The sequence below is a fragment of the Dermacentor albipictus genome, chromosome 9, assembly GCF_038994185.2.
Source record: "Dermacentor albipictus isolate Rhodes 1998 colony chromosome 9, USDA_Dalb.pri_finalv2, whole genome shotgun sequence".
Lineage (NCBI taxonomy): Eukaryota > Metazoa > Arthropoda > Arachnida > Ixodida > Ixodidae > Dermacentor > Dermacentor albipictus.
In genome coordinates, this window is record NC_091829.1 from 68,854,885 (window position 1) to 68,879,766 (window position 24,882).

Sequence of the window (24,882 nt, forward strand, 5' to 3'; positions counted from 1 at the left end):
TTTGAAGCCTCAAATCACAATTTACGTGCTCCGGATCTCAAGGTAGTGCAATCATAACCGGTCAAAATACACTAAATGAGCACCTATAGTGGCTTATCAACACTGTACTAAATTTTGCATGAGCAACCTTCGCATAGGCTACTTTGCAAGGGCATTCATTTTGAAAGGGACGTTGCTGCCGAGCAGAGCATTAGAAAAGTTAAGAAGCTCCTTGCATCGCGAAAAAGTATTGCAAATGATGAACCCAGCGCTCCATGTTAGTGTGACTGCAGATGAGTCTGCATATGGCCTGCGCACAGTACTGAAACATATTGATGGGCCACACTACAAACTGTTGCATTTGCATTCCAAACACCAAGAGAGACTGAGTGGAAGTACTTGGTAGAGAGCGCGAGGCCCTGGCATGCCTATGGGCATGTGAGAAATGGCACGTTTATCTCTGGGGATGATCATGAACTTTGATAACAGATCACTAGGCCCTAGTATCTTTGCTTTCGACACAAAGCATGGGACAGCGACCACTTCGCATCACAAGGTGGACTGCTCGGTCACTATGTTACAACTTCACAGTACTATACAGACTTAAACAATACAAGGTAGCAGGCACTTCGTTCCGGCTACCTGTCCCAGAAACAGAAGATGGCGTTAAAATTGAACACGAAATAGAGTGTCTGGTAACACCTTCAGTTCATATCAATGAGCCATTGGGTGAAGAGATGGCAAACACAGTCCCACTGTTCCCCACTTACTGTTTCAAAAGTGCAATGGTTCAGTTTCATCCTCACCACTTTATTCTAGTTTGTCAGTAGCATGGTAAGTTTGAATGTTACATGCAAACAAAAGAAGACACTAGCAGGCTTTGTTTCAACATCGTTTTTACTCCTTGCAACAACACTGCAGACATGCAAAAGGGCAGACTGCAAAACAAGATCCTTCAGCAATCGGTTATATGTAAAGAATGTGTATAAAACGCAAAAATGGCTGTCTCTATGCACCCAAATGAAGCACAAATGAGCTTGGATCTAGAATAACACAGAAAAAAAACATGCAAGCCTGCAACAGCAGTCGGCATGGTGAAGAAGTTCAAAACAAGGCTCTTTGATCTAGAAAGGTGCACATTAGTTCCAGATGCAGGATAGTGTGCACTAGATTTGTTCACTTGTTCTTCAACTTGATACCCATGAATGACATCATCTAGAATGAGAGAACAAAAAAAATTAATGGCATACCAATTTAATTTAGACACACACTTGCTACACAGCACACCTATGGAACACTGAAACACTACCTTGTGGGTACCACAAAATTCAACAGCAGAGTGTTGAGAGTCCTTAAAATCTTTGATATCACTGACAACAGTACTAGAAAGCAGACAGCCCTCATCTTCTAGCACACCTTCTTTTCCTGTAATGAAAGTTCAATGAGCCAAGGTCAAACACTTTTAGTCTCACAAAATATGCTTTTGCTTCGCTACTCAGGCTGCCAAAGCAAAGCAGCAGTTAGCATCCTTTCCTGCAATAGCTATTTCCTAGGGAGGCTTCAGAATCTCAACACACAGAACTGTTGTATCACAAGATGTGCAATGCTATTTCCTGGTGTGGCCATGTCTGAACTGGCTCTGACGTATTTAGAAGGCAAGAATCTAGCACATGCACTACTAATGAAACTATCATCAATACCTGTCAGTTACAGGACCATCTACATTATAATTACATCATGCCATGGCTTACAACTCTATTGATAAGTGTCAAGAAACCCTCTGAGCAGTGCAGTTCCCGTGCCAGAAGTGCACAGTTATTGCACAAGGCATAAATCGGCTGACTCAACAGAGTGAAGTTGCTTGAAACATAACAACCTTACAAGACATTTGTTTCTGTTGTGCTTTCAGCTAGGGAATTCGCATTCTTAGCATGTGTTAGGTTATCAAAATGGTACCACAGATATTTCGGTGATCTCTCTGACATGCAACTAATAGTCATCCCGCTTATATTTGGTGATGTCCCACCTGGTCCATCATGCATGCCTTAACCATAAAACTCGTGATACCTGCCTTGAGAACTTACACAGGGTTCCTCATATTCTGAGACTTCAAGCAACCTAAATTAATAATAAGATGCAAAGACACAAAACGTCACATTTTTGCAGCAAGAGCAACTGCAGCCCAAAGCAACATAGCAGCTGAGTGCTGATGTCTAATAGTATCAGTAGAAGGGACTCAGAGTAAACTGGATTGTGTTAACATTGACAGCCGAAAAGCAAAACAGTGCTCGCAGTAGCTGCGCAATTCAGCATGCATGTGTCTGCCTACACAACTTTTTTGTGCTCTTTTTCTGTTTAGAGTGCATTTACTTTGTTAAACTCATGTGACATGCATTTGATGCAAGAGTGACAGAGACAGCGTGCTACACACAGGCATTACACCAAGTAGAAATGATGTCAAAAGTATGCAGACAGACGGAGCTGACAGAAAGCTCAATATTTCCACAGCCGGGGCACACAGCTGAATATTCAAATTTCCAGTTAGTATCAGCAGTAAGTGCAAACAACATAGTGTTTCATGGTTTTACTGAACACGGTCACAAATAGCTACAAAATTGAATCTTTCGTCAGAGTCTAGGACCTATAAATTTTTGCCGAATCCGAATTAACGAGGTTTTGCTGTGCATAAATCTGGACTGTTTGTAACAATACATCATAACACTTTGCTCTACATATGGTTTTTCTATCATTGTTATGTTATAAACTGACAAGGTCTGAAACACATGAAAGAGCAAGATTTTTATCAAATGCTTGCATTTTTAGGTAAAATGATAAAAAGTGAAGTGAATGACACTGACTGTCAGTCTAAGCCTAATGGTAGTACAAATATAGCTGCATCCTCTACATGCATCTTGTTAAACATGGCTCCTTCATCATGGCAATAACATTGTTATGTACATATATATATTCTTCTTTTTCAAAATTTGTATTTAATTTCAATAAAACTTTTTATCATAAGAAAAACCATAGGTATTTGTAATAGATGAGCTTCCCGTAACTGCCCTCAAATATAACCAGTTCCCGCTCCCATGAAAACAATGACCGGTTTTGGCAGCACATGTTATGAAAACATACATGATGCTTTATGCCAGTTACGATCAAGCATTAGAGTGACAAAGGTTCACGAGGCCCGATGTTAGCCACTGCACATGACAGCCTGCTGCATCTAGCATCCAGAAGCGCAATAAGCTTGCATTGAAGCATACTAATCACAGAAAGCCAAAGAGATTAAGGAGGACATGTAGGACGGTAAAACAGACATCATGCAACAAAGGGGTAGTGTTGCCAAGGGTCTCACTTTGACTGTGTCGTGGGCATTTGTTGCACGCTCTGCTTCTGAACAAAGGTGAGATAGGAATACAGCAGGCTCCCGCCAACACTGTAAGAAAGTGGGAGACAAACAAAATAAAGTGTGAATGCGTAAAGCATCAAGAAAGCTTTTAAGTTAGAAAGTGCAGCCTCCGTGCTGACTATGTTCCAGAAAAGCTTGTGACCACATATAGACCACTTGTTTTTGTGGCCAAATGTAATATGCATCATGTCCCCCCTTGCAGTGATGCTTCTGTGGCACTGCCATAAAGGAACTGTCACGTGAACTGTCATTCATGTGACAATGCTTCCCACAGGATTGCTGTACTAATCAAGCACTGAGGTCTCTGCCATACAAAACAAAACATAATGTATAAAATCCTCTACACCCATAAGATGCAAGGAACACCATGAAGGTGTACATAAAGATCCAATGAACAAACTCACAAACAGGTGTTTTCAACAGTTCACTAAATTGAACAGTTTCAGAGTCACCTACAGTAACCTAATATGGTGAACTGCAATAAAGATGTGAAGAACCTGCTTTGCTCTACAAACTAATGTCCTTCCACTCACCTAATACTAAGGCCGACAAAGTTGGATAGGTTGAAGATATAGTCACCACCAACATACATTCCAACATATGTGGTCATTATGTTCTGCAAACAAAGAAAAAAAAAAGAATAAGAAACTTGTGGGCAAGAAAAAAGAAGAGACTCGTCCTGCCATTTTATTTTTCCAAACAAGTTCAATGATCTCTAATGTCAGCAAACCTCACACTGAAACCAATACTCTAAGCACAAGCACAGGCTGGCCAAATGTGAAAGGAAATGCCTAATCTTTCAAAATCAAATTACAATGACAGAAGTATGACCTCGGGCTACACTTGCTCGTACTTCCCACTGGAAAACCCTGCCTCTCTGTGCCTCCTTTGATTTCCGTTCAAAACCAACAACAAACAGTATTGCGCAAACAGTGTTGAATGCAAGCAACTGTGAAATATAACTGCTTTTATGACGCAATTGTTTAGAACAATCTTGGCACACCACCCAGCAAAAACGTTCGAAATGAGAGCAAGTATTCAAAGGCATGCCAAGTTGTCTATCTCAGTAAGCACCTAAAATTGATAAGTCCTGACGCAATTAAATTTGCACATATTGCACAGAAAAGACACACCTGCTTGGCTTTATTGTGAAGCTGCTTTAGTGCTTGGCAGTATATTTTCTAGGGTTTGGGGCACTTAGACCTCCATTAAGTGCAATACATTAAGATGTCAAAAATGGAATGTCAGTAGGGTAGTGTGAATAGCAACTTTTGAAACCAAATCAAGTACCTACTAGTGATAGAAATGAATTGGATTGAATATCGAATACTTCCGAAATAGTTGTCGAGTGATAAGCTGTGGTTTTTCACTTTTAATATAAAATGATACTGACAGCCTAGTATATAACAAGTTAGCAAGCTCCTGTAATACATTGCGCATTGTGAAGCATTGTTTCCTAAAGCACAAAATGGAGCATTAGGAACAAGTAAGCAGTCTGTTTGCACACTCAGGGCTCATTGGTGAATGCGAATAATAGCGGTTTAGCCAGAAAATTTCTGGCTCCCAGATTTATGTATAGCATGCTCCAACACGGAACTTCTCTTGTTCTATGTTACTGTGGTGGTCGCGATGAAATTTGCCATGCTATTGCTCCAAATTTTACTTCTGATCGAGCACTGCTGGCGATTTAAAGTATTCGAAAGCTGTTCATATTTATACAGATAGCAACAGTTCGAGCCAAAGACTGAATTGAATTAGGACAACGTCCCTTGGTTACTCGAAGCTTTTAAATATTCGGCCACCCTAACATGTCAGTTAACAATACGGTTTCCCCAAATGCATGGAAACAGCATTTGTCATTCAGAGACAGCAAGAAAAAATGCCGCGGTACCTTCAGGCAGCCGACTATGGTGGTGGTGAGGGCAGAGTTGTACGCCGTGCAGAGTACCGTGGCATGCATGATCATGAAGCCCATGAGGCAGGAACTGAGGAAGGCACCGAGAAAGCCGGGCTCAAGCCATCGGGGGAACTCCAGCGCCTTTTAGCGAAGACGAAAGAAACGCAGTTACATAGTTAGAACAGAACAGCTTTGTCATACCTGTAGACCAGTAGCATTGGATAAACACGCCGTTTTGTATGAGAATGACCTTGAAACGGGATGGAACGCACAGAGCGCAGGGCACAAACTAACAACCATTCATTTCAGGCAATTTGCTGGTACATTTTCATCGCCTATTACAGTCGAACCCGGCTATATCGAACTCGCAAAAAAACGCCTATCAGTTCGATATAGAGCATAATTCGATATAAGCCTGCTAAATAATTGGATGCCATAAAAGCACATACCATTTATGAAATCACTTTATTGATGAAACTAGCTTCGTTTCGCACGAAATAGACCTGCATTTTCTTCTGCTTGGGCAATTTCGCTGCGTGCGAGGCACGCACTTCCCCACGTTGTCTAAGGAGTCGGAGCAGCTGAGGCCGCAACATTCCGCCTTCGCGCAGAAGCACCGGACTAGTGCGAGCGCACCAATCGCTTCGGAGGATGTGGGCCAAAGATGGTCGTTGCTTTCCTCGTTGTGCCCATTTTCACTTGTGCTCGGCACGATGCCGGCAATGTAGTCTTTGTTTCTGGGCTCTCCTGTGGTCGCAACACCATCATTTGCGCTCACAAACTCGTCCACCGTTGATTTGTCAACAGCTTCCGGAAATTCTGACACCTCGCTCCAAACTTCGGCAACGACAACGGCTTCATCGCATTAATCAGAATTTACAGTCATCACCGAGCACGCGGAAGTCGGTACGGCTTAAGCAATTTCGGATGAACCACTCGTACACGGCCGCGCGTACGCGTTGGGCGCCACAGGCACCGGGTCGCGAGTTCAGCCGCTTTAGCCCTAATCTCCCCCTTATTCTTCAAGATCGTGCTGAGAGTGCTCCTCGAAATCTTGCACGCTGCGGGGACATCCGACTTGTCACCGCGTTCGACCCGGTTTATTATTTCGAGCTTCACGATGAAAGGCGAATTCTGCCGCCTCATCACGCCAACACTGCGGGAGAACGCGCACACAATGAATCAGATAAGCAGCGAGACAACTAGCACTTTCGCCACCTTGCACGACGAGGGCACAAGAGCCTCTGATTGGCTGTCGGAGCAAGCGCTGCGGGCGGACGGGCCAGGATCATTTTTTTGTAGGGTGGTGTCGGCGGCTCCGAGGTAGCGCAGTCACGTAGGGAGAGCGGTTGGATGGAGCCGCGCCGCCGGGTTTTCCCTTCACCGCGAGGGAAAGCCAACTTCCGGGGGCACTTTTCGCCGTTTGACGTTCGATATATAGGGAGTCGCTACTAGTTTTGTTCGATGTATGCGTAATTTTTGCTATATATACTCATTGTAACTATACCGTGTCCAGAAATTGTTCGATATATGGAATAATTCGATGTAAACGGGTTCGATATAGTCGGGTTCGACTGTAGCAAAACTATCAGCAGAAAGAAAGGCACAAGTTCTACTACATGTGCACATTCCTTTCGCATCTCCCAAATATGATCAGCAGTTATTTTTGCTACGTTTCCTGCATCAGTCGAATTTTTTTATATTTGCAGCCTTGCTTATACGAGGCAAGGAGACAAAAATCAAACATATACTCCCGTTCATGATTTAACTACGTACCATGATGTTGCCCAAAGAAATGTACAGTTGTGAGAAATACTGAAGGTAATACCAAATTTTTTTTTCCAAGCAACATTTACTTGTGAGGTGTGAATCTGAATGGCATGTTAACGTGTAACAAGTAGCTTTCTCGCTCAACATTTATAATCTGTTATGCAGGACATATGTGTCGTCTTTTATATTGCTTGAGGTGATGCACAACATCTCCCCAAACATTTATATCCTTCCAAATTCGACAATATTATATCCTGATCTAAACTAACACTTAATGAATGGTTTATATGTTGTGCCTAATACATTAAACTCATTCAGAAGGGATCGTTTCTCTTGGCACATGAGCTTCAGATTCAAATTTTTTTTAATGGACAATGAAATGCATATTAAGTGTCAAGCAAAATCTGTGGCATCACTTCATGAGCCTGGTTTGCTCCTAGTAAGCAAAGCAAACAAGCTGCCGTGGCTGTTGTCGCAAATTAACCCCGCAAAGCTGAAACATCATTGAACATCAAGCAAGAACTTGTTTGTTATACGCAACAGCAAACTATACACAACTATACACAACAGCAGCAAACTAATTCCAGCATATCAATAATGCCACCATATGGTTTACCTCAAGTTTGCCAAGCTTAAATGAGAATTTTCATCATACTCATGGTGGCAAAAATTATACATTGGGACTTCGTGGGGTTAAAAAGACCCCATCAGGCCTACAACATAATATTGAATAATGCGATTTGATCATGTGTGATCACACATAAATGATTACATGGTGCCATACCATGTATGGTAACATACCATGCATTGAATATGGTATTATTTAATATGTCAACAAATAACTACCCAGGACACTGTGATATCAGCAGCAGTCTTTCACAATAATGGCAAAAACTACCAGAACAAGTTTGCCTCAGATCGAGTTCAGGAACGAGACTTTGTGTAGCTTAATAGGTCAGCTTAAGTTCACCAGTGGGGCACCACTCTAGCAGATTTATAAAGGCAAACAGTTAGGTAAACCCTAGCATTGCTTCCGCGGCATTACCTGCTAAGTATACATTTTAGTATACTACAGTCGAACCTTGATATACTGAACAGCACGGTGATCGCGAAATAGTTCGATATAGCCAGGATTCGATACATAAAATCACGTAAAAAACGCGTCAAGAACTTCTGCAAATCAATCAATTAACCAAGGGTGCAATTGGGGATCCTTGTTCGGAGCGTGCATTCAGTTGCGCCACGCACAATTGGTCTAGGCCGCACAGACTTTGTCAGCCATGAATGCGTGGTCAATTGCACCGCATGCAATTATCCTATCAGCGCCAACCGAACACGCACTCCGAACAACGATCCTTGATCACGACCAAATCGTGGCGCAGTAAATATACACTTGAAGCTTCACAAAAAGTATTTGGCTGAAGGTACTGCAGCAGTGTAGCCTGGCTTCTTATTGGCAGCCGCGTGCTTAGACACGGAGTCCTCAACATAGTCTAAACGATCCACAAGTGATTGGCCAGTGCCCTCTATTGCGCCACACTAGCAGCGTAGCAGGGCCAAAGCAGCTACAGCACCAGTTGAGGTTGGGAGCGGGGCCACATCAGCGCTTACAGGATCAACCTCGGCAGCGTCTTCGTTTGACCACTATTTCTGCTGCGACCTCATCGTCTGTCAGTTTAAGTATTTTGAAACACTGTCAATAACAAAGTATCAAGTGGCATCTGCCAAGGCGTCTATGAGTGAGTCCAGTGAGCATACGCTGTCGCGCGTCTTTGTGGATGCAAACCGCCAGTCCTCACAAGGCACGGTAGGCGCGGAGTGCGGCACCGAGGAGGAGTCAGTACAGCAAATGCAATGCGTTGTTGACGTTGACGAACTATCCAAGCTGCTGCGTGGGTACGTCGCTACGTTTAAATGGCACCCTTGGCGTGATCGCAGTTAGATTGCAGCAGTTGGGAACGCCCATCGCGCCGCTGCCACCTTCGTGGATATTGTGGGAAAGCTTAACGCTTCTGAATAGAGCGCACATGGTCTGGGGTGGCAGAGTTCGACATACCTATTTTACGTCCAACCCCGTTCAAAATAAAAAATTTAAATGCATGCAATTTTCCAGGTGATATAGAAAGTATTCAATATACGCAATAATCCGATATATCCATGTTCGATACATCGAAGTTTGACTGTATGTGTTTGTGCTTTCACCAATGTTAACTCTGTGACCACACGGCAGCACAGATAATCCTCAACCGTATGAGCTCACCATTTTCAAGTCGCCGATAGCCCATGACATAAGAGCTAGAGGCACCACCATGAGCAAGGCATTGTAGAAGAGAAGCTCATAATTGGTGAGGTCCTAGCATAAGGAAAGGAAGTACAGAGGGCATATGAAAAGCTGATTAGACGAATACACTCGCAAAAATGAGCGCTGCAACACAATTTCAGATTAAGATTCAGAACTTTATGAAATCAGAATAGCCACTTGCTGGCTCACAGTGAATAACACAATATCTTCAAGAACACTAAAGGCAAATATCAAGTTCACTTAAAGTGAAAATAAGTGTTCCAATGTATATTTTACCAAGAGAGCCTTTGTAAGTGAGAAAATGGCGTAAGTGTAGGACTGGGCTGGTACCGTTGCTAAAACATATGAGAAGCTCCAATGAAACACCACCTAACATAGTTATTTAACTGTGGCCAGCCACTGAAAATAAAGTAGATTGCATCTTAACATGGGAGAAGAAGCAGTTTGACCAATTTGGTTGGACTACTCGATGAAAATTGAACAATTTGGCAACCGTGGTTTGTCTCACTCAATGAAGTTTAGAGTTGAGAGATTCCGAGAACAATGCACTGAACATAACAGCAGAGTTTCAGTCCATATACTGGGGTGTTGCGAACAATGTCGTGTTTTTTTTTTATGTCAAAGAGCACCCAGTGCGCATACCTTAGCATCGACAACCTTGCGAACACATATGATGTTGGCCGCAGTGAAAAAATCATTGAGCAGGACTAGCGTGTAGCCACCAAGATCGAAGGACAGGTCTTTGCTGCAAGGGAGAGGCCTCAGTTAAATGCAATGCAATCCATGGACACATAGCTATCTAATAAGACGTGCTATTCTGATAAAATAAATGTCCCTTGCCCAGTCTAATCTACTGCCTAATGCAGGGCAAGGCAGTGATTAAATTGGGGCGAGACTTTGAAAGGTGGGATGGAAGAATTGCATTGGAAGTCATGAAAATGGTTATGCTTCTTAAAATTTTTTTATATGGTCTCAGTCAGAGTCGGGCTGCCTGTAAACCTCGAAATCTTTAGAAAACCGTGTATCAGTTTCCTGTTAATTTTCTTTATCAAAAATATAACTTTTTTTGTTAAAACTTTCAGCCACAGGCCTTTCAAATTTTGCAAATGGATGGACATTGGTAGGCTACATAACTATAACCATGCAGGTGCTTAAATGTATTAGGGGACATTCTTTTTATTTGTTTATGTAGTGCAACAGCAGCCAGGACATGCATTTTATTTGTTTACTAAACTACCACTAGCGCTTGCATAATCATTCCAGTTCCACATTTGTATGAGGCACAAACTCAAATGTTCACAAAATTTATTTCACAAAACCAAGTAGGTTTTTTTTTTTAGAAAAAGGTACAAAGATGTCCTAAAATTGCTTTCTGAGAAAAATGCAAATAAACCGGCGTCACACTACTTGACATATCAAAAGATCCCAGGATTACAGTCTTTTTTCATGGTGAAGATTACTGTAGCCCTTCTCTATGTATATGTGGTCCTTTCTTTGCTGCTTTGCTTCAGCTTATAGCTTGAAGTCACTTTTTTTTTATCCCCAGCAAGTCTAAGAGCGGGCACATGGAAGCCCACACATGTCCAGGAGTGACCTCTACAGGCTTAGCACACTTGAACTGTAGCAGTTGCCATAAATGACGGGTTTTCTTGTCAGTCTTTGTGTTCTACCCATCAGCAACGCCAAAAATATGAAATTGCTCTTTGATGGACACGACATACTTTTAGAGTATGTGCCAACATAAGGAAACAAAAGATGAGCACACGAGAGCTACAGAAACCTCCCTAATGATTGTAAGATGCACTACATAGAAAAAAAAAGTTGCAAAAGCAAAACTTGTCTCAAACACTGCTGATAGGACAAGATAATATGAGCTCATGTAACAGAAACTAGGGCCAGCATATTGTAACAATTTTGTTCACTCAATTGCCATCAACCGCTCAAGACCTGCCAATCATCATAATAAAATGAGCGGAGCACCGCTTAAGCTATTAATGTAGCATGTAAAGGAAGAGAAGTGAAATAATATTATCATGCTATCTAAGCTTAGCCATATCACTGATGATTGGAAGCCAACATTCTAGAAGTTGCAATTTTATAAGCGCTGCATAAGGTATCATACTCATTTGGTTTGTTCAGTGGTAATGCCCACTATAGCATTTCGATTGCATAAAGCTGCTGATCTGACAATGCAGCTACCGGTGCTAGTTAGACAAGTTAGAATTGTTAGTGGTCATACATCACAAGTCTCTGCCAGTTGTGCTGTTGACAGGTACAAACGAACAGACAATGGTAAACTGACGCTGACAAGACCTCTGTTTACTGTTTCTCTTGTCTTTTAGAAGTTTGAAAAAATCTGAAATTTGAAACGCGTCTTGTATGAGGCATGTAGTGCAGCTGGGCTCCTCTCTCCCACTTCCTTCTGGATACGCTGCGTCATCTTGCAGTGGCAGGCGTCTCACTATATATTCAGACAAGATTGCCTCAATATATGATGCAGGTTCTATTCTGTTCAGCAACTAAAAAATTTGAAAGGATTTTTTTTTTTCATTCAAGAGCAGCACGTATCAGCGGCACATTCCAAGTAACCCGAGTTGCCGTCGAAGAAGTTCACTTGAAAAGTAGCGCATGCCCACTGGCACGTACTCAGTGACCCAGGTTGGCCCAACAACTGGTTTTCAACATGGTTCCCTCAGCACAGCAGCACGATGTTCTACTGATCAGACCATGGACTACCCAGTGGCCCAAGTTGTGATGGGAACATGATTGAAACACACCACAAACAGTCCAGAAAGTATGTAGAGTATCCCAAGAATTCCACTCACATTGATAATACTTATAAGATACATAACTTCACTACTTATTACTCACAATACTGAAGTAACATGCCAAAGACTACACAGCAAGTACTCACCAGGCAGCAATCATTGCCCCTCCCACCATGGCAAACACAGAGATCACAACGCCCGTCTGGGGCCTTTTCCTGAGGAAATGAAAGACCAACCATCGTTATTTTCAACCCGACAGTCTTGGAAAACAAGTCTGCTCACTCAAGGTGTCTCATGATTAATTGCAACCTTCACACAACAAAAGTTACAGGCCCTGTCAAATGATAAAGGTGGACTCATCAGAATCTACTCACTTATATTGAGAATTGAATAGAATTCCAAGGTTTTACATGCCAAGTACACGATGTGATTATGAGGCATGCCATAGTAAGGGGCTCCGGACTCATTATGACCACCAGGGGAACTTTAACATGTCCACAATGGACGAGACCACGGGTGTTGTTGTGTTGCATCCCCATCAAAACGTGGCCGCCACGACTTATTTTGAGTAATTCAGTAGCGCAATACTAAATAAAGTTCCCATCAGAAAAGTGTTCTTGTTGATTGTGTTTCCTGTGACAGATCAGAGTTTTTCCCTTAACGTTATATGTGTTGCTTTCCCTCAAAGCACATCTTTGACATACATGTAGCAATGCAAAACTATTGGTAAACTGACCATCAACAGTACCAATAGTGTTTTAAACTACTGATATTGTAAAAAAGTTAGTGATAGTATTAACATCGATAGTATTACTATCATGCACTACGACAACCCAGAACGCTACAATATTGTTACTGCTGTGTGCATAGCACATGGCTCAGGAAATGTTAACGTTGCCAGAATTACGTAGCAGTGTTTAGATGTAGTATGTCCCATTATCTTACATTATCAATAGTGCACTTTCAATAGTATTACAATATCCATGGTGCACTATTGATAGTACTATTGATAGCACACCTTCAATGGTACTAACGATAGCCTTGCACGACTACATACATGCCCTTGTTGAAACCTATTTGGTATTGCGTTTGCTGTAATGACAGTGCCAACAATAGCAAACATAAAATCCAGTTTTGCAGTAATGCCATTATTACATTAGAAGGAATATGCTTCCACTATAATTTTATGGCTGCCATTACTGCTTCACAGCTGTCACAACAATTGAACAAATAATTAAGCAACCTCTACGAAGGTACCCAAAGCAACTATGGAAGTAGCTGGTTTTGTGGAACAGAACTAAAAAAAATAACAATTTCATGCAATTGTTTTGTAAGCCTAAGCTGGTTGCCTTAACATAAAGCATGAGGTATGGCATAACAAGACCTACTGTGCAGATATGGCAATCAACAACATAGGCAAAGTAAATCATTCAATGCGGTTTTTAATTCTATCATTTCTCAATCAAAGACAAATGTGGCAAGAGAAAAGTTGAGCTCACCTCAGCACTAGGTATTCCCCGATCATTGTCATGAGAATGGAGAACCTACGTAATGCCGTGAACATTGGTAGGCTGCAGAGAAAGACAATGGAACCTTAGCTCAACATGAATAAATATACGACTTCCGTTATGAAGACCAATTGAGAACGGAAAACTTAGGAACGGAAGAAAAACACTGGGAAGCACATGTGTCACTTTACAATCTGGTTGCATAATGCCACGCACGCTTTGTGCAACTCAATTCCTACCATGCTGCTGCCATCTAGTGGCTGTAGAAATAACTGTCCCATGCTCATGGCTGCCGTGGCAACTTTGTGGAATGCCACAAGCTTGGGTATTGTAGCTAGCCCATGCATGTGCCTTTAATTGCAGCTTTTCATGTGACGTTATCAGAACTGCACCGAGGCCAAAGGGTTGTTTTCGGTCCCGTTTCTTTCTCTGTGGCTTCAACCTCATCCCCAAGAAATTGGGCACCATGCTTGGGCTAGAGCAAATTAAGTCATCTTTCACTTCTATCTGCAGGGGTTACATTTTTAACAGCTTTTGTTTTTCTCACAGTCCACTATCAATCAAAAAAGTGATGCTACATGACCGAGACAAGGGTTCCAGCATTGATTCTTATTCCATCAGAATCAAAGTGGAGAATGCAATTTGACAAAGATCAGTTGCCTAAGACACATTTTAAGACATTTCACTCTTTCTACTATTGACTGTTGAACTAGATGTCTCTGCTGCTATATATCTGTTGCCTTTTTTCTCATTTTCATAAGCATCACTACAAATTATTGTCACTTTGTCTTTCCCTTGAAACCCTGCAGCTCACATGTAGCTTGCTCCTCAGTCACTTCACTTAAGTTTCAGGTGCCTGTTTGGTCAAACCATCTTGCACAAGATATTTGTGCTGTCTTGTGATGTCTCCCTTAAAAGTGTTCCCAGCAAAATGGTTGAAATGGTTCCCATTTCTCACATCATAGCCTTACAAGAACTATCGTCCCAGCATATCTCATTGCGAGATTCCATGTCCTTGTTTTTTTGCCTTGTGTGCTTGATGTTCACAAACTTTCTTTGCTTTGTATACCGCATATTGGATGTTGGCTTCTTTTACCTCTCTTGTATGTATTTGGTTTTATGCCAAAGCTGTTAAGGGGAGTTCCACAACGCTTTCCGTGCTGCGGCATGGTTGGTATCAAATTTCAATCGTAGAACAGCCAATAATTCAGTCTGCAACGGAACCTTGATGCCACCGTATATGACCACGGCAATGGCGAGAGTGCTCAGTCTATTGCTTTCGTGAGTGATGAGCTGAGAACAATGCAGCCCTGCCAGACTGCCAGAACACGTGGCCCAGATGCAGGTGTCAGTAGAGTGGGCAAAGCAGGCAGGAGTGTGTGTCAAGACATAACAGACGGTATAAAGTGCTAAGCTCGGGTAGAGTGAAGCACTTGAAAAGGCCGAGGTATAGTGAAGGAATTGCACCAGATCCAGTGAAGCGCTTGCAAAGTCTTGGGCAGATTTCAAGCCGTGGCAAAACAGGTCTACAGAGCTTCCAAATGATGTCAGAGCTCTCTCATACAGCTTCACTGTCTTTGATGTACGAGCTGCTTGAATTGGTATACATCCGCAAAAGGTTTTTCTTCCTTCCTTTGATGTTCTGAAGTTATGTTCCCATGTTTCCACTTTGTTGTTCATGAATTACTATATGCCACAGACCCTTCCCTTGCTCAATGCGTCCTGTTGAGAACTAACCTAGTGCAGGTAACATAAAAATGTACAGAAATTTTCGCTGAGGAGCACTTCTCATGAAATACCTTCGGATGGTGCTACCTAGTGAACGCAAAGAGATAGAGTGATAGTGCACCTAATTTTTTGTGTGCCTCCCAGGCCACACACTAGATTGGCTCCAAAGAATATTGGAAGAGGCAGTATCTGTAAATGAAAATGAAGACATACTTTAGCAAAAGATTAAAAAAAAGAACCTTTTGTCATGGAAGCGGCAATGACAAAAACAAAGCTTTCCGAAACATGCGATATGTTCATGGTGTTCACTTATTCTTACCTTGGCGCATGTGGCGAACGATACGTTTGGAAAATCTATGAACCCTGCTTGCCTTAATGCCCATATCAGGGTAATGGTGATAACCATCTGCAAAGTAGACAAGCATCTATTGGTCAGTGACTGATTTGGCAATACCTTCTCGGTCAGCAAAATTGCAGTGTTCCATGCACGAGCCTGCAAAAGTTTCAAAAGTCAACAGTGTCGGCACTACAAATTTTTGTGATTAAAGCTTTCAAACCTTATCTTGAAAACAAACCTTACAGCTGCAGTCTATGATTTCTTATTTTTGCATTGACTCTAATAAGGAAATTTAGTTGCAAGTGAATCTTTGTGACATCCATTCCGTTCTGTCCCTATATGTTTCATTTGAGTTTTTTTCAACTGTTGTAGTTTATCACCTCAACCACCATTTTGTAGCAATACCTTTTCTGATGTGATTTCTTCTCACGCACTTTACCAGTGGTAAGATTGGCACTTCGCCCACGTTATCAGTGGGATCAGCCATTCATGAACCATGGATAATAAGAGTGGCAAAGAATCAAGCAAGACAAATCGCTACAAAATTGTGGCCCAGGTAACAATCCTTTTGTTTCAGTAATGAAAGTGTCTTCACTAGTTCTGTATCACGTGCCCTACCAGTGCCTTCCAACCACAGTTGCACAGAGTAACATTCATAATGACCAAAAGCAACGTACAAAGTTGGGGTTCAGGTCCGGCTGGGTATAACAAAGCATACCTGGGCGCTTGTTTGAGTAGCTGAAAAATAAGTACTAACAACCGACAGTGTTTAGCAACATCTCGGATATAAATAAGTACAGTTACGAAGGGCCCAAAGATAAAACTTGGCTACCTGAGGTTATTTCACTTGTGCCTAAACTAAGTACACAGGTGTCTTCACATTCCACACACACAGCAGGATGCAGCTGCGTCAAATCGAACTAGCACTGGTAACTGTGCTTAGAAGCTGCAGAGCAGAGTCATGGAGCTGCGGGAAGTGGGGTATCAAACGAGAACTAAACCGAAAACCGAAAAAAAGGTATTTTTGCTCAAAACGTTGCAATTTTTTTCACTCTAGAGTGAAACCAAAAAGAACAAAAATAAGTTTTCCGTTCAGGTTGGCCATATTTTCTGGAGTTTTTCATCGATGTATTGCCTACATTTGTGGCTCAACTATGTTACCCAATTTGTAAATACACGCCATCTTCTCATAGTTTTAAAGGTAGTAGCACCATTAGTCTAGTTTTCAGCGTATCGCGTCAAGGGGCATACTAGAGCTTAATGTGACAACATTTGCATCGCATCCGAAGAGCAAACTCGTCGGACTGTGATGCATGCGACGTACCCGACACAGTGCATAACATATACTTGTTGCTTGTCCCCAGTATGACTTGAACGGCAGGCATTGATGTGTTCATTAGCGCCCCTTAACAACAGGCCATTCACTGAAAAAGTGTTACTGGGCCCTTTACCAGACGTATTAGGCCAGCTTTGAAGGCTCTCTTAAAATATTTAGTGAAGCCAGGCGGATATTTTGAAGTTTCGTATATTAATTGAATATTACACACTTACTATTTGTATTTGAAAACTAACTAAATATTTTCAAATATCACAACTAAATATGTTGCAAAAACCTACTGTTAAAGTCAGCCGGGTAACTATTCTCCATCTGCTAAACCAAGTACTGTAAATTTCCGAAATGATACAACGACAACATTTTCAAAGCAATGCAGAAACAAAATGGGTAATGCGAGCTGTGTTTTCAGATTTACCATGGAAGCCTGCATGAAAACCTGCAATTTTTGCTTGTATTCTGTAATTTAGTGCTTGTTGCAGTCTAGTCATGGTAGCAGTTTTATCTTTTAAGCTACAAAGAGTGATGTTTTCCTTGGAACGGGCCCTTTTACATTTGTCTATGGCACACAGGTTCTTGAGCAGCTTTTTATTTCCTTTTTCCAGAACCTCTTATCCTTTTTCAACATATTTAGCCTTTTTTGAAACCTGGTCATAGAGCATTCATTCTTGAAAAGTTTGTGAGCAACCAGGTTCCAGAAATATTGAGAGGCTATTCATGCATTTCTTTTATTGACTATTAGGTATTGCGTGTTTAAAACTGATCCTAAATGTCTCGAATAGCCGGATGCCTTTTTTTTTCACTAGTCAGCATGAACGTACGTGGTACCTAATTATCCTGAAATAAATGGTTCTGCTATAAATATATGTGTTTGTATTCGACTATTTGCTATTTGAATCGATATTCAACACTTACTAGTCATATTTGATTAGTACAAAAAGAAATTTGATATTAGCACATCTCTAATATTTAGTTAACACAGGACTACATTCAAGGCTGCAAACAGGCCCTTCAAACACAAATGTGTATATCATTGCATCCTAATGCCTGTCCTAATCAATATTCCTCATTCCCTATTTTCCCTCTTCCATTTCCCTCTGAGCAGAGTAGCAGGGTGGAGGACTCTGCGTTTCCTCAACATATCCTCCCTCTCCCGCAAAAAGCTTCGCTTAACATAGATTCCAGCCCTGGTGTTGGATCTGCGTAGTTCTTTTGTAACTATGTGCAGCCTGAAGAACAACAGGCACAATCTTTCAGTGCAGCATAGCAGCAGCGTCAAGTCCTTGCACAAAAATAAATTTGTGCTGTTTTCCTGGGATTCTTCTTTGGTTATGCTAATTAACATGAACTGGTTTGAACCATTACTTTCTTGCTCAAGAGTTGAATCGGAGCTGAGCCTGTATCGGTGAACCAAATGAGAACCAGAACTAAAGAAAGATTTTGATTTGGTACTCTGACTACAAGGGCTAGTTTGTGATGAAAAGATGAGCGTGATCAGGTCTGCCTTGAGCCGCAGGTCTGCCTTCAATCTCCACTGAAGGCAGACCCGCAGCCTAAACTGCTGGTTTCTTTGAGCATAACATTTACTTTGGTGTGCCACCCAGCAGACCGTATGCAAAACACTGCAATCAGTGACGACATTTGCCAGAATGCTTTTCCAAGAGGAACAATATTTGTTCTGCTGGCTAGTTGTGATGAAAAGATGAGCGTGATCAGGTCTGCCTTGAGCCGCAGGTCTGCCTTCAATCTCCATTGAAGGCAGACCCGCAGCCTAAACTACTGGTTTCTTTGAGCATAACATTTACTTTGGTGTGCCACCCAGCAGACCGTATGCAAAACACTGCAATCAGTGACGACATTTGCCAGAATGCTTTTCCAAGAGGAACAATATTTGTTCTGCTGGCTAGTTGTGATGAAAAGATGAGCGTGATCAGGTCTGCCTTGAGCCGCAGGTCTGCCTTCAATCTCCACTGAAGGCAGACCCGCAGCCTAAACTGCTGGTTTCTTTGAGCATAACATTTACTTTGGTGTGCCACCCAGCAGACCGTATGCAAAACACTGCAATCAGTGACGACATTTGCCAGAATGCTTTTCCAAGAGGAACAATATTTGTTCTGCTGGCTAGTTGTGATGAAAAGATGAGCGTGATCAGGTCTGCCTTCAATCTCCATTGAAGGCAGACCCGCAGCCTAAACTACTGGTTTCTTTGAGCATAACATTTACTTTGGTGTGCCACCCAGCAGACCGTATGCAAAACACTGCAATCAGTGACGACATTTGCCAGAATGCTTTTCCAAGAGGAACAATATTTTTTCATCTCATGTTATCTAAATTAAAAACCTGTTGGTCAAGCTACATTGGTGCAGTAGCAGCAGTGCTTATCTTCTGGCTAATGACCCACTGATAATAAAAACAAGGTTAGGTGCCCTCATAGCGGGCTACATACTTCCAATTATATATTTTTTTAAATCAGCGAGTGTGGTAATGGCAAAATAAATTACAGCCAAACAAGGCCTAATAAGGCCAGATCGAATACTTCCTATTTGTGTTGTCTCATTTTGTGCATGACTGTACACGGAGATGTGCTATAATGCACTAGAATACTGGGAAGTGTGCCGAACGCGGGCCCCTTCTCCGATGACGGCACGAGGTGGCACTGGCATCAGCAGGCATAGGGTATAACCCTGTGTATGCTCCCAAAAGAACAGAGTTGCACATACTTCCACCATTTATTAAATTTGTTCCAATACTATGCGGTAAAGCCCCTCATCGGGAACGCAGAAGCTGAACTTGGAACTGTGTTGAAGGGCGCAACAAGACGGTGACACGGCCACCCGGGGCGGCGTGAAGGCGCATCTCATGAATTTTGCTGCAGTAGATGCATAGCGAAAGAGTGTGCCTGCTTAAGTTGCAGCTTCTAAATGTCTCGCGCGTTACAGAATGCTTGAACAATTGATTTAACTGTCCACCAGGACCAATTTTGTTTTCGTTTCTCAATGTGACCGTGCTTCCATGACTAACAAGAGTGGTGGATGAGCAGTGTGCGTTGCGTGAAGTGAGTGTATGTTGACATTGTAGCGCTTGCCCTACCCCCCCATGCCTGCACCTCTAGAACATGCTTACAACTTGCTTAATTCAGCCCTAACAGAATTGAATGGAAGCCAATGACACAAACGAACATTTATAGTATGCCCTTTGCTGGCAGTGAGACGTCGATGAGTCTGGCATCTCCGTCACATGTGCCGACAATTTTCCCGCTGACCTACTGCAAGGTGAATGTTGCCACCGGGACCGAAAGTCATAGAATAAATGCTCGCGCTGTTTAAGTTCACGGTACGCGCAAAAGGAAATTTCTATCTCACATCTAACAGCCAAGGGTATCACCGTGACATCGTTTGGTGCACTTTTCAGAGAAAAAAGACCAACACTCTCAAAAAAGTAAATGTTCAAGACATACCAAACGCAGCCAATTTACTGAGCCTGTACAAATGTTTTCATACATGTTATGTCATGCACAAATGTTATACATGTCATTCATGTTAATGTCATGATGTCATATCATTAATGTCCTGACATGTCATTCATGTCACGTTATGTCATTTGCGACATTATACGTTATGTCAGACATGTTACGGAAGCGGTAGGTTGAGATGTTGAGGTATTGAAGGTAACAAAAAGACGGTGTCGCGTCCGTGAAGTTGGCTTTTCTGCAGTGCGGCGGAACATTTGACGTCATTTTAGACCACGTGATGGCTCATGTCAAGTAGCGGCGCGAGCGGCAAGAGGAAAAAGTAGGCGCAACTCTGCTTACTTTGGTAGGTTATACAGCGACACTACACGCATATAGAGTCACTGCACGCATATTGCAGACAGCGCCCTCCGCGACTGTCATCACTGTGGCGGCCCCCTAGCCTGCGTTCAGATCGCGCCGCGGAAGTCACACTTCCCAGTATTCTAGTACACTATAATTACGCCATCACGTTGCGGTGGCTGATAACAATCCTACCCCAATTATTGTTTTATCTCTGTATCACAGACAGTTTCCGCCGGACGCGGCCACAAATCCGGTAGCGCACGCGGTGCCGCATTCACTTTCCCTGCCAGGCCATGAGAGGCTTTCTTTTCTCCCTCCATCCGAGAGTCGGCACTGACATTTGCGAATGCGGTTTGCTCGTTGGGTAGGCACAGAAATGCTTACAAATTTCGAAACTAAGTAATACATAACAGCAGTGCATAGTTATAACTCGGCACTGAGTGTTGCATACGCAAAAGTAGGGCCATTAAAGATCAATTGAGAACTGTCGGCCTACGAGTCTCGAGATGTACGGGCGGGTCTTCCAAAACGCCGTTTCACTTTCGGAACATGCAGCTTAATGCAGCTCTCCCCCCTACCCCGAATATAGATAAATATAGAGAAAAAGAAAGATACGAGCGGCTCTGTATGCTTCTCCGAATCAAGCTTTTGTCATTTTGTTCATTACTCGCGCAAGCTCTTCGACGCAGCAGTTTTTCTTGGAATAGAGAGGAGCACACGGCGACACCATTAAGACCGATCAAGGTTCCAGGAGGGCGCCCTGACCGCGATTCAGTGAGTGTGCGTTTTCAGAACAGACTTCCCTTGATAAAAAAAAATAAAAGAAAACGCATGGCATGACGGCATACAGGTAACGTATGCGTATATGTGTCCACGAGGTATCGCAGTGACCCCCAAACGTGAGCGCCAATTATTCTGGTCAGCTGCTGGTTTCGGTTTTGCCACGTGCACCTTCACTCTTTCGGGTCTGTCACGAGACACTTTCGCTCGGGATAGGCTCACTGGTGCAAGCAGCGAGAGAGACACAATCACGATCGAGAAATGCGACCGAGATCGGGCTCGATCGCGATTGAGAACGCCCTGTGTGACAGGAATATAATTGAAGTCGCAGCTTTACACCAATGATACACAAATGTGAGACTCCGTCATGCGATGAACGACGCGTGGTAGTGTGATCAGTATGCACTTTTCTTCGCGACTGCAGTGAAGTAAAAAAGAAAACCTGTTTTCAACGCGACACATAAAGCACTCGCTTGCTTCCTGCGCTGGGAAAACGTAGTACACAGGTAGAAACAAGGTCGCAGAAGGCAAAATAACCCGACAACAATATATTTCTCTTTCGGAGCGCACCCCAGTGCTCGCACACATTTCTTACTTTCTTCGGCAAGTTTGCGCGACAGCACCACTGATCACAGATAGTAAATTATCGAGTTGCCTAGCAGTAGCTATGAAAACTTTTAAAGATATCTATAAAATTCTCTTGCATCTGTACCTATTAACGAAGGGAAAGTGGCAAAGGTATACACGCATGCAAGCTCAATATAACATACCTGACCGACCCCCAAGAAATGCGGCGATGGAAACCTGTCAGGAGAAGACAAGAAAACGAATAAACAAAAGAACGTATAAATGCGCCCCGCTGTCTTGCATGACAGCTTAGACAAGTGAACAAGATGAAGGAGCGCGTTACGAGAACCGATTGCTGAAGGCGAAAGTGACAGTGCCCGGGCAAGATTGCATGACACACACACGATGCCGCAGGTTGAACTCACCCGTAGGTAGTGAGCACGATTTTGTTGATGACAATGATGAGGAACGAAACGATGCCGTAGAAGAGGGCGGACAGGACTTTGGCCCGGGGGGTGACCCGGGTAACGAGCGGATCATCCATGGCTTCGTGCGGATCACGCTTGCCAACTTGACAGAAAATCAAACTCGGCGGCACACAGCGCTGACGACACGGTTGGTCACCACCGAGGCGGCACATCCATGGCCCTCGGAGACGATGCGGGCGGTACTCGTGGCGCGCTGAGCGCCCGCTCGAACAAATCTATGCGCATAAGTGCCAAACGGCGCCGCGTAACAGAGGCGGTACGCCGAAACGACGCAGGTAACACATACACAAGGCCACACAGGCCGTAGAGCATGCCTACATATAACACGCGTCACACTTCCATAGCTCTTATGATGGCCCCCGTGGATAGATGCTCACAGAAGACCGACAGATGCTGCTGGCCTCTGCTGGATGGAGTCGAAGCTGGCTTTCGCTACCTTTCAGGTACGGTGTACAAGTCGGGCTTCGTACAGTAGCGTACAATCGTGCGGGGAGGGCGGGGAGGTTGCTTTGCAGCACCTCTGACGGCTCGTGGTTGAAACCATGCTTTTTTGAAAATAAAAATGTTAGTAGATGGTATCCGAAACCCGACGCATGACGTGTTTCCGCGTCTCAAAATCGGTTCCGTTGAATTCAACCAGCAAAAGCATAGCCTTCAAGATTTGTATTTTAAATCCAGAGGACGACATCCTACTGGGCGTGGGCACGGCGTGAATTTGGACTAGAGTGCATGGTTGAGTGGGACCAGCGGTTGGGAGGCGCATGCATGGGCGCATGCTTCGCAGTGAGGCGTGCGACGACGAAAAATACTGTGGCGGCGCTGCGATCGAACCGCCGTTGGAAGCTGCTGGCGATACGTCTCGGAAAGGTTCAGTCGTACTACTTCGTGCGTTGGTACATGCGTTCAGACAGCTCAAACGGTGTTTATAATTCGATATGACATATATTTATGCCTCGAGAATAGCTTCCTTCCTTTCTATTCTTTATTTAGTTTTTTTTTAATTGCGATCGGTGATTGCGGGCATTGCAGCCGCAGTGTCGGCTTTCATTCCACTATGGTTCCATTTGGAAAACAAACATTTTTCCTGATCTTCAAGCAGCACGTATATCTCGTGTGTATTTTTGCGCATATAGCTTTCCATCAGTAGGTCTTGCGAATTAAAACGCAGGCGGAAAAATATATGTAAATTTCCGGCCTGCTTGCCACTTCAAACAAATAAAACAAGTCTGCACCGTCCGGCGCCCTGTGCTAAAATTTACGAAATGTATTCTAATAAACAAAGAAAAAACGCTGCAGTGCGACATTCCATTCATGTTTCCGTCTTCCTCGCGTAACAGAATGTGGAGTAATTGGTACGGGTTATATTTTATTTTATATTTTACGTGCATGGGGGGCAGGACATTTAATGAGGAGGGAAGATAACCGATCGATGGTCATTAAGGGTGACGAACTGGATTCCAAGGGAATGGAAGCGTAGCAGGGGACGGCAGAAAGTTAGGTAGGCGGTGAGATAAAGAAGTTTGCAGGGACAACATGGCCACAATTAGTACATGACCGGAGTAGTTGGAGAAGTATGGGAGAGCTAGGCCTTTGCCCTGCAGTGGGCGTAACCAGGATGATGACGATATCTTATTGCGGATGGCCCACGGGCGCCGAAAACAGTTGTAGGGAGCCATTATATATATGTTAACCTAATTTGACCCGTAAGCAATGGGAAATTTTTTGTGCAGTCCATGCTTAACAACAACAACGGAAAAAAAGGGGGGGAGGGGGCAGCGCGGTATAGCCTCGAGCTCACGGGTTCACACCAGGTCGCGGAATTCGATGGAAACGAAATCGAAAAACACTCGTGACTTCTGCTTAGTTGCACCTTAAAGAACCCTAGGTAATAAGAACAGGATGCTTCATAATCATATCGCCAGACGTAAATTTAACACCATAATTTCTTTAATTAAAGAAGTACAAGAAAAAAGGAGGTAGCTGCGGCCTGGCTTTTTTCAGGGGTGTATAAACGAAAGAAATTATTCTCGAGCCTGATTTCTGAGAGAACCATGTTGCGCTTATCTTATATTTCATACCTAAATTTAATGCCGTTCCCAACTGTACGTCCGCTCAACTAAGCAGCTTCTGTAGTATAAACGACTGCTTTCATTATCCGCTGCACTATCATAATTAGAACAATTAACATAATGAAGCAAT

The 24,882-nt window shown here is 43.1% G+C and overlaps 1 protein-coding gene across 4 annotated transcripts; it reads right to left on the minus strand.

Annotated features, from left to right (window-relative positions):
* Positions 1–858: 858 nt before the first annotated feature.
* On the minus strand, positions 859–23,348 carry LOC135908585 (solute carrier family 35 member D2-like protein). Of its 4 annotated transcripts, none has more exons than XR_010566361.2 (14): positions 22,621–23,340; positions 22,399–22,432; positions 15,684–15,770; positions 15,486–15,553; positions 13,628–13,699; positions 12,275–12,343; positions 10,003–10,105; positions 9,319–9,411; positions 5,283–5,429; positions 3,925–4,007; positions 3,338–3,418; positions 2,064–2,097; positions 1,289–1,404; positions 859–1,194 (listed from the first exon to the last, which is right to left on the minus strand). XR_010566361.2 is itself a non-coding variant. In XM_065440407.2 (14 exons), exons 1-14 carry the CDS (start codon positions 22,833–22,835, stop codon positions 1,156–1,158), a joined length of 1,254 nt encoding a protein of 417 aa, XP_065296479.1. In that variant the 5' UTR covers positions 22,836–23,348; the 3' UTR covers positions 859–1,155. The 4 variants fall into 4 exon arrangements, 2 of the variants coding, with proteins under 2 accessions (XP_065296479.1, XP_065296480.1); XM_065440407.2 differs by having other exon boundaries at positions 2,051–2,097; positions 22,621–23,348; XR_010566362.2 differs by lacking the exon at positions 2,064–2,097 and having other exon boundaries at positions 22,621–23,338.
* Between the last annotated feature and the right edge of the window lie 1,534 nt (positions 23,349–24,882).

Bases quoted from the DNA above. Each gene is read 5' to 3' on its own strand.
- LOC135908585 (XM_065440407.2), bottom strand. From the start codon at position 22,835: ATGTGCCGCCTCGGTGGTGACCAACCGTGTCGTCAGCGCTGTGTGCCG. The intron at 15,554-15,683 runs GTAAGAATAAGT...TTTCATTTACAG, and splicing joins CGTTCGCCACATGCGCCAAG to ATACTGCCTCTTCCAATATT. The intron at 1,195-1,288 runs GTAGTGTTTCAG...CTCTCATTCTAG, and splicing joins AATTTTGTGGTACCCACAAG to ATGATGTCATTCATGGGTAT.